This window comes from Ambystoma mexicanum, chromosome 10 (genome assembly GCF_040938575.1).
Source record: "Ambystoma mexicanum isolate Mex_15411 chromosome 10, UKY_AmexF1_1, whole genome shotgun sequence".
Taxonomy (NCBI): domain Eukaryota; kingdom Metazoa; phylum Chordata; class Amphibia; order Caudata; family Ambystomatidae; genus Ambystoma; species Ambystoma mexicanum.
Genome location: NC_090932.1, coordinates 785,484,251 through 785,494,872, shown reverse-complemented (window position 1 = coordinate 785,494,872; position 10,622 = coordinate 785,484,251). Strand labels below are relative to the sequence as shown.

At 43.7% G+C, this 10,622-nt stretch overlaps 1 protein-coding gene across 1 annotated transcript in view; it reads right to left on the bottom strand.

Moving 5' to 3' along the window:
* Positions 1–234: 234 nt before the first annotated feature.
* LOC138491748 (lysosomal amino acid transporter 1 homolog) overlaps positions 235–10,622 on the bottom strand; it is a 156,375-nt gene continuing 145,987 nt past the window's right edge. The window contains exon 7 of the mRNA XM_069618445.1: positions 235–9,497. Coding sequence (XP_069474546.1) covers positions 9,396–9,497 — 102 coding nt within the window. The 3' untranslated portion in view covers positions 235–9,395. The remainder of the gene's footprint in view (positions 9,498–10,622) is intronic.

Below are 10,622 nucleotides of genomic sequence, written 5' to 3'. Positions count from 1 at the left end.
AACCACAATATTATCGCCTCAACCTCTAGGGATGACTGACTGGTCATGGTTCTAGGGTCTACCCCTCTGAGGTGTAAAAATTTACATGGAATATTTTTTCCTGTTAGTAGTGCAACACTGGGTTTCTGGTCGGCAACATCCAGAGTGTGTTTTTCTGTTCAAAGTTGTAAGTAAGCAACATCAAATGGTACATTTCAAAATTTGGTTTAAAAAAAAAAAAACAAAAACGAACAGTTGATTTCACCAATTATCATTTATTTTACTTTAGTTGAAACGAATGTAAAAATGTTCTACACAATCAGATGTTTATTATGTTAAGAAACGAATATGGCTTGTTCCTATGGTTGATGGTTGCTCCAGTATTATGCGGTACAAAGTCCATCTTGTGTGCATCGCCGCCAGGGAGCGAGGATAGCCAAACTGTACACACACCTAGCAGTATCACACACTTGCTATTACATATTTAGATTGATTGTTGGTTCAGAGTACTGTCAGTTCATTAACGATTTCACCAGTTTTCCCGCAATGGAAGCTCAGACATTATTAAGTTGCACTACAGTACAGTTCTATGTATATAGGGAGAATAATGCATACATAGGAAATACAATACATGAGCTGCTATGTTAGCGTGCTGTAAACATGTTAACATGGTTGTAGAATTCAAGCTTTAGGCCAATAAATAGTCTATACACGTTTTTTGTAGATATTTAAAATGAACTATTTCAGAAAAGAAAAAATCTACACACAAGTTCAAATGTATTGTTTTAAAAGAGGTAGTGTAGCCGCATTGCCCATTTCAAGTGTTATTTTGCCAGTGTTTTAGCAAAGAATTGCATCTTTTCCCTTTAATATGTTTAAAACCTAAGTTTACTTTTGATCACAGTTTCTGTAAAAACTGATGACATTTTTCCACTTTAAGAAACAGATTTGTCTGGAAGATAGACACTCGGCTCTGCAGTGATGTCATTCGGCTGCCTTTGTCCTCTATTATAGACAAACTAACAGCAGTTTTGCAGAGACCCCAACTCTATCCCAGTGCGAATCCATCGAGAAAATGTGGAAATGAAAAAACTCATGCTAAAATGTTTGCAGCAAATAGACCAGGGGGAAAGATCTGGAGTGATGCAACAATCTAATCCTGGAAAGATGTCGTGCTGACCACTGTGTTAAACTAACATCAAATATCTTCTATACTGTTCTTTTACAGACAATATGGAACAGTGATCCCCTCTTCTAGTTCTTGAATGTATTAAATACAGTACATGCATAGCTACCATATAAAAAGTAAGCAACAGAAGACTAGCACCATATCAGGTTATCCTGCCTCAAAAGTTCACCCGAACAATCAATGGCACATAGGCAGTTTGCACATGGAAAATGGGTGGGTGCAATCATGACTAGCAAACCTCCTGCAGCAAATTATTCTATTGCTCATGATGAATAGGCTCCCTGTGCATGTGCCGCGTGGGACTGCACAGACTGGCCCATGCACACACCCAGAGGGTTAGAGTATGGTGCATGTAAACATGGTGGAGGGCAGTTGACTGCATTGGTCTGGCATAGTCCACTTGCACCATAAACATTGCTTTCTTCCATTAAACAGGAAGGACCAACTCTGGCAGGGCTGCTCACACTTCTGGCCAAGCAGGCGCATTTAGTCACTCTCTCCCGGAGTGATCACTTTCTCCTTAACTCCCAGCTCACCCTCAGGCCACGCCAACTCCAGCATTGCCACCTACCTTCTCGGTTATCCAACCCATGAAGCGGGTGTCAGTTGTGGCTTTCGCTGCCACATTCCCCCTGCACCCCTCTCGGCTGACTCACACCCTGACGCACCCCTTTCCATACTCCACTCTGCTATATCTGATACTCTTGATGTTCTTGTCCCCATCATGAGGGTCCACTTGAAACCCAAAGCCAAGTCCAACTCTTGGTTACGACTCAGACCTCATCACCCTTAAACTTAAGTGCAGGGTGGCTGAGAGGAAATGGCGCACATCCAGTACATCCTCTGACAAACTGGCCTGCCGCCTGCTCCAAAGGCAATACCGGCTCTCTGTTCACACCAAGAAGAGAGCCAACATCCAAGCCTGCGTCGCGTGGCATCTAACATCTCGGCCGAAATCTTTAAATTCTGCAAGTAGCTGGCCATCCCTACTGCAGTCTCTACCTTGCCGGTCCCCTCCGAGGCCCTTTGCACGGCCCTGGCTTCTCATTTCATCTCTAAAACTCTGAACATCCTGTCATCTCTCTCTTCCTGTCCCCTTCCTCCCTCTACTCCCGGCTCGTCCTCTGGCCCTTCTCTGGCCACCTCTCCTCCCTACTCTGCCTTTCCGCTGTTCTCCTCAGATGAGGTTTCTAGACAAGTCTGATCTATGAAAGTCTCGTCAAAACAGCTTTACCCTGTTCCTCCAAAACCATCAAGGACCACATTGACACCCTGGCTCCTTCTCTGGCTGATTTGTGCAACCACTTCTTTGCCACTGGAGTCTTCCCCCCTGCCCCTGAAGCACTCCCTTGTGCACCCTCTTCTTAAGAAACCCTCTGCTGACCCTTCCTGCCCGTCTAAGTATCGTACAATCTCCATCACTCCTTCTCCTTGGCAAACTCCTGGAAAAGCTGGCCATCTCCCAGCTTAATCTTCACACTGAATCTGTTAGTTGTCTCCATGACCATCAGTCTGGCTTCAGAGCTGCCAGAAGCATGGAAAATGCCCTCCTGAACATCTGTGAAGGCCTGCTCTCCAACCTTGATTGCAACACCCCCTGTGTCCTCATCTTACTCGATCTCTCTTCTGCCTTTGACAGTGTCAACCATGCCATCATGCTCAATCGTCTCCGTGATAACTTCGGCATCACCGGTGAGGCCCTGGCTTGGCTGACCTCCTTCCTCTCCGATCAACCCTCCCAGGTCCAACTTGGGTCCTTCCGCTCCTCTATCTCTACCTGTGGTGTTCCCGAGGGATCTGACCTCTCTCCCTGGCTGTTCAACCAATACATGGAACTTCTTGCCCACCACATTGCCACTCTCTGCCCCAATTTTCAGTGCTATGTGGATCACCCTCAACTCATTTTCAGCTCCCTTTCAGCGCCCTTCCACCACCTCTTCTTCTCTCATCTCTGAATGTCCGCCATCCAGGAGTGGTGTGCCGCCAATGATCTCTGCCTTAATGCCAGTAAGACCGAGATTCGCCTCAATGGCACACCTGCTCCCTCCTTTCCGGTCACTCTCTGGCCAGCATCGCTTGGCACTCTTCCTGCTCCCACCTGTGAGGCTAAAAACCTTGGGGTCATCTTCGACTCCACACTTTCCTTCTCTCCTTACATCTCGGACATCTCTAAAAAGTCACATTACAAGCTGCACCTCCTCAGAGGTATTTTTCCTTTCCTCTCCTTCCCCCAGAAGCTCACTGTCTCCAGGGCTCTGGTTCTCGGTAGGCTGAACTACTGCAACAGCCACTTTCTAAATCTGCCTGCCCCTACTCTCCGTCCTTTGCAACTCATCCAAGACACGACTGCGAGACTTGTCCTTGGCCTTAAACCCAGGGATCGTATCTCACCAGGACTGAAATCTCTGCACTGGCTCGATTAAGTTCAAAACCCTCTGCATTGTCCACAAGGCCTTCTGGGGCCTGGGACCTCAATACCTTCAACTCTCTCTTCCTACATATCTTCCTTCTCGAGCTCTTCGCTCATCCGCCTCCAACGGCCTCAGGGTCAGTCACTTCTCCAAGCAGCAAGTTAGTGGTAGATCTCTTTCTTCTGCTGGGGCCTCCCTTTCGAACAGCCTCCCTGCATCTCTGAAACTTAAGGAGAACCAGCTACGGTTCCGGAAGCACCTCAAGACCTTCCTCTTTGCTTCTGCTTTCTCTCCTCCTGTCCCCTGCTGAGCTCCTGGCTGAATCTGAACTGCACTGGTTACCTGGCAACTTTTGCACTCGGGGACTGTTTCTGTATCCCTACAGCCCCTACTAGCACTTGACCCCTAATGTCTGCACTTGCCACCAGCTGGCCACACTTTTTTATTTCTTATTTCACTGTTATCCTATGTACTGCACTGCCCCATCCACTTTCCCCTGCACTTTTCCCATTCCCCCCTCCCCTGCACTTGCGCAATCTCAATTTCACCTGACCTAGTAGGATCGTTGTCTGTCTTCCCTGTTTCGCCTCCCTTCCCTCTGCGCACCTTGAAACACTTGCGTATAGGCACGTTATTAATGCCATATCAAAGCAAAGTGAGCGAAGTGTGTTCACAAATCATAGGAAATAATGGACCATTGAATCATGTTTGATTGAATTCAGGAAAAGCCCATAGGACACGTAAATTTGATGCACATTATGGGCAGTGCATATTGAGAGGTGGTATTGTAAAGAAAAAAGAAAAAGAAAAAAAAAAAGGCTCTCCCGCTCTTGTACCCACTCACTTGATCCTCAGCTAGGTGCCCACTATAGAAAACCCCGAAGAACATACACACCTCTGCAAAGGGGCAGAAGAGGCAGAGCAACCATTTTACGTTCATGTATGCTACAGTGCCTGGAATACACTACTATTTAGTTTACAAATGGCAACCATCCCAGTCTCACACAACAGCAAATACGGATACAGATCAAAAGACTGATCAATTAGAATTACGGTGATCACAAAATGCATCTTTGGAAAACGTTCACATTAGCCCGAGAAGCATATTTTAGGCAGCATGAACTAGTCCGCGTGGGGACAAACACACAAAAAATACCAAAGAAAGACAATGCCCCATGTTTGCTGCTACTGTAGAATAGGCTATACATACATTTAACGTATTTAAAATGCTTTACATTGTACAGACTTACAGGAATAGTCATTCTGTTGTGCACTGTCAGATCTATCGCTGGTACTCATTAGTAGGTAAAGGCTTGGCATCTTAAAATAATAAATATCTATACTCGTGTGAAATAACCAGTTTTAAATACCATGGGCCTCATCACGAGTTGGGCAGCAGTCCTTAAATGCGGCGGTAGCGCTATTACCACCGCATTTAAGGGTCCGCCCAATCATGAGTCTGGCTACATTTATCCCCAGCTCCAAGCTGGGTGTAAATGCGCCGACTTAACACCCATTTACAGATGCAATTAACGCAGCGCTATTAGCTGCGTTAATTAGCGCTATTAGCAGTCCATTGGGTCCAATGAACTCAATGGACCGGGTGGCAATAAAGTTATTACCCCGGGCAGTATCCCGGCAGTAATACCCCCAGGATACCGCCCAACTCATAATAAGGCCCAATTTGTGCCATTTTTAATAAACTAATCAGGATATGTACATTTCAAAAGCTGGAAATAAATATTGATTGAACAGAATCGCTCAATAAAAATCGGTTCAAATTACATACGCAGTAAACAAATGTAAAGTAATGGACCATATGAAAAGTATTGCCCTTTATCCTACACAATATTATATTTCTAAATATTTTTGCAATTAAAATATGCAATCATTTTCAACAAATCTTTCTAAGGGGCCATCGTGTGAATAGAAACAAACCATGGTCTGCATGCCCAAACCATCAACCTCATTCGCAAATAAGGATCCAGAATGTCCACTTCAACATGTCCGCTTGGGTTTTGAGCCCTATTGTAAGATCATTCACAGGACGGCCATATTGTCTTGGTTTCTATTGGGGGTGGCAAAATAAATAGAGGAAAGTAAGACGGACAACGATATACATTTTTGGGTAAAGCGATGTCAAGTCGCTACCCAGGTTAAAGTGTTGTTGACTAGCCCCACATCAACAGGAGCACCTTTACTCAGGCTGGCACTCACCCACCCATAACGCCAGTGGAAAAAGCAAAATAAAAAGAAAAATGTCAAACAAAGCAAAATTATGTTGGCTACAAATCCGGGTTCAGGTCAAAGTGGTCCTGCTGACATGGTGGGGCAGTTGTCAACTCTGAGCGTGTAAGGTGCTATTCAAAATCCTTGTTCCGCATTAATTGAACCACACGCCTTAACAAACAACTTATGGAATGGATCTCGTTCACGTAAAACACCGAAGCTCTATTTTTAGAACTCGCTTCCTAGGTTCTCCCAATGCTACATCACTGGAGCGGAGAGGCATTCGCAAATCCAACAGCTGGGTAATGCTTGCCGAGTTACACTATCTTGCCCAGTTAAAGGGTCTTCGGTTTCCAACGTCCAAAGAAGTATGAAATGTAACAAGATCCAAAATAAGGAAGCACAAATGTAAAAACGTTAAACAAAAAACACAAGCTATTCAATTGCTGGTTGCTCATTTTTTCAGCTCGCAAACTCCCACCCAGGGCCCGGAATGTCAAAATGGCCGAGGGCCGATTCATAGCAAACAGAACAAGGCCCACTACCAGGTGCAATTTCATGACCTAAAAATTGTATGAATGCATACTCCACTGGGCGAGTGAACGGAAACACAAATACAGTTGAGACCATAACAATACAGAATAACGGTTTGATGTTTTATGAAATGGATTCTTTTTGGTCTTAAACCCAATTGTGGATTATTTTTCGTCTTTAGAAAAATGTGATCCATGCACCTCGTGTACAGAAAGCTTCAAATGCTGTGCAACATCCATCCTGTATTGAGCAACATATGAAAAAGAAGAGTAGAAAACAAAATGGCAGGGTTTTACTAAATGGCATACTGGGAACTAAAGTTATGGTCTTAACCATCTCCCTCATGTGCTTCGTGAAGACCATTACAATTCACAATTAATCTCATTCTTCAAAGAGTTAAGAGCCAGATTGAGGACTGATCTCAGGTGACTAGTAGTTCTGTACCCTGGAAAGGCTCTGTGGTACATTTAATATAGTGTATACATTTACAAAGCTGTTTGTGATAGATCTACTCTAACAAGTCTGTCTGTTACCTAATCCTAGATTGGTGGCCCCTGCCCTAAAAATCTTTTCTCATGGATTCATTACCTCACAATCTTGTTTAATATTGAAATGACAAAGACTCACAGTGTCAGCAGAGCAGAAGAAGTGATTGCCCATTGACGACATTCCCATACCCCTGTCCACCATTCATCCCCATCACTGCATGGCCCAGTCATCAAGCTGTTCTGTTGGGTGATGTTCAGTGGCTGCAGGATTGTGGGCAATTGCAATCTCTTCCAGTGAAGAGTGCCTCTAAAACCATAACACCTCAGCGTCAAAGATTGCCCTCTAATCATGCCACACCTCCACGCAAGAGTCTACATATATATTCGCATTCACCAATCTGGTACTAAAAATCGGTAGACATATTCTGCTTACACCATTCTCATTTGATCCAAGATGGCATGACAAAACCGAGTCTCTGATCTAATTTTTACCATATTGTCATGTTCCAAATACAACTCTATCCACATTGTTATGTGGAAGGCGGGGCTACGTTACGTCAGTTAGTTAAAATAAATGTTGGAGTTGAGACTGGTACACTTGTGTGGGGCTCCTTAATTGTGTGCTGTATATATACACGCAGGCACGGCATTCCTCCGACGAGGGAAAGTGCTGACTTCACAGTTAACGCATACAAGCAATAGATAATTTATAGATCTCTAGCCTTCATCAACAAAGATAACACCAACACTTGTACACGGCACAATGATCTGTTGTTTTGAGGAATTTGTAAAAACAGCCATTCAATGCTGTGCCTTCTCCTCCATTTGTAGAGCACAGACATATTTTGGTTTGAGGTACATCAATAAAACGTTTCTTCACTATCCCAGGAAATCTAACATTTGACCAATGGTATGCGCGTTCAGAATCCTTGCACACCGTCACTGCTGTGACTTTAAACTGTTCTTTATGAACGTATACTAACACACGTTTGGAAACGACTCTGGATTTGATTGATGCCTTTACTGTGTCTCCAAGAACTATGTTAGCGGCTCCAGATCCACTCGCCAAGAGCAACAACCATATACCAGATATTAATGATAGCCAATGACTCTGTAACTAATTCCCAACTATATGGACTGTATCCATATTTCTTTTATCTAGATATCCTCAAAACACGGGGTGGATTTAGCTCTTGAGGACTTATATTAATACAGTAGAATAACATTATTGCACTTTTCAAATATGCATCAGCTGCGACCAGTGCATATGACTTATTCAGCCAGTTCTGGAATCTATCCCGAGCCTGTGACTCTAGTTCTATTCATGAAAAGCATATTTATAGAACATTCACCTTGAGGCTGCACATGTTTTACACGGTTTACTCAGCGCTAGCAAACCAGGAGTAGGCATTCATGGTAGCCACATGAAGACTGCACATTATTTGGAAACCTTTTTAGGAAAGTACCGGTGCCAAACAGAAACAGATAACATCAAAAGGTAGAATTGGCCTCAAACAGAAAAGCCCGCATTTGATCCAAAATTGGAACACACTTCAGCACTTGCATTGAAGGACTGGCCTTGTAATACCCACCCACAAAAAATACATCCCAGTCAGGTTTTTGGAATGACCCAAAATATGCAGCTCCATGAAATTCCTTATATATACATTTGCTCTACAGAATGTCTTGTGGTGATAGTGAACATGTGACTTGATTTCACTATTCGGTGAGATAATGGGCCCATTCCACTTCCATACAGTGCGTGTGATGCTATCAGAATGACCCCAGACAAAAGCCAAGAGATGGGAGGGGCATGAAGACTACACAATGCCATACACCACAATGTTTAGGTCACCGAGTGCAATTGGAGGAGGCTTATTCATTTATCCACGGCATTTCTTTAAATATTTAGAAATGAAATCTGTTAAATGCCCTATTGTACAAAAATAAATAAAAATAGCTACTTACTGATGAACAAATTGCATGTAGAGATATGTTAGACCTTTGGTAAACCATTTTACCTTAAGGCTCCTTGTCTTTACGGGACAGTCTTGGGAAGGAGGCTTTGCAGTCCTAAAGGTCCTGCTCAGTTGTTGTCCTACGGTGATCAGCAGACGCACACTGGTTAAGACAGGTACAATATTTTGTCTATGTCTTCAGCGACTGCAAGCGACCACCCTGAATTTAATTTCTATTGTTAACATGGACACGCTTACTAATAGGGCATCCTTGCCCCAATTTGATCTAACCTCAACAAGAGTGTGGTGCAAAGAACTCAGAAACAAGCAGCATTTTAGATATTTTAAGCCGGTATTTTAGGGAATTTTTCGATGCCACCTTTTCTTCTATGCATCAATTTAAACTGTCATTTTCTTAAGTGCTTTCAAGATGCATTTCAGTGGTCTGCACCACCACACCACCACCAACAGGTGGAACGCTTTGGTCTAAACAACCAGCTGTCACAATGTCTTCAATCAATAGGATAATGAGGTAATTTGCATTGTTGCCAAAGGTGCGAGGGTGACAAATGTAAACTCCACCGCCAAGAACACAGTGCATTAGACGTCAATGAGAGGAGTCATCCACCAACAGAGGTTCCTCCTCGAAGGACATTGTGTCCGACTCCTCGTTCTTGGGCTTCCGGTATAGGATGAACTGTGCAGTTATCTGTTGCATCGTTAAGGAAGAGAATTTCATTTGAATGCATTTTCATACGGATTACAAGTGGTGCGCTCGTCTCAGAGAGCACACAGTAACACAGTCTGCCTCCGTGACCACAATTCCCCTCCCCCAACCCCTATTCTGAAAAATGCTCACCACAGCACTGTCTGTCAGACACAGATATAGATGTTTCCCATTCCTGGTTGAGCAAGATCCAGCGCCAATCCAAACGTGTTGCATCTTGGATTTGCTAGTCTCAATCTCTGCTTCCCTCGGAACCATAATGCCTCAAAATAAAGCATACTTGTAAAAGGAGATGAGCCACTCTGAGATGAGAAAACCTTTTTCTTAGCTTGAAGCTTTTGCTTGGAAGGACTGCACCAAAATAGACAGGTCTTCTCTGTGTTGAAGAGCAGGTGCCTAATTAAACCATGAGTAAATAAACCAACCCACATTTGTGGGCATAATTGGAATGTATTCATTACTTTTAAGTTGATGCAATCCCACCTCTGCATACACATCTGTCTAGGTCATGTCATCTGCTGCGGTCCAATAGAATGAACTTCACCCATCAGACTATTTCACACCACAGAATCACAAAACTATCCACAACTTGCTTCAGAAGCCACTAAAGCAAACCTTTCCAGAACGCTCATCATGCGAACATTGAGTCCTAGTTCTTCGAAACTCACCCTTCACGATTACCTATTTCAGGAGCCGATTGTGGCAATGGATGTTCCTTCTCACTAAACAGGATGGCCACGACTCATCCTGTGAAAACATAAAAATTGATATGAGGCTGGGAAGCCCAAAAGAAACACACCAACACAGGTTACAAAGGACATACAAGTGCTTTATTAAAAAGCTACAACAGTTACCAAAGTCAATTGACAAACGGATAGCTATTCGGCTCTCAGAGTAACGTAATGAACTTCAACGAGGGTTCAATGCATTAGTAGAGAGACCGTACATTCGGAATACTGGGGCTTTTATATCCTTTATCCAGCCCTTGGCCAACCCCCCTCGCGGGTTAACCATTCTTGGGATCAGGCCTAGGGTTCCTTGCCAGGTCAATCCTATAATGTATGCATTTTGATCAGTTCCGCTGATACAGTTGTTCATTTACACATA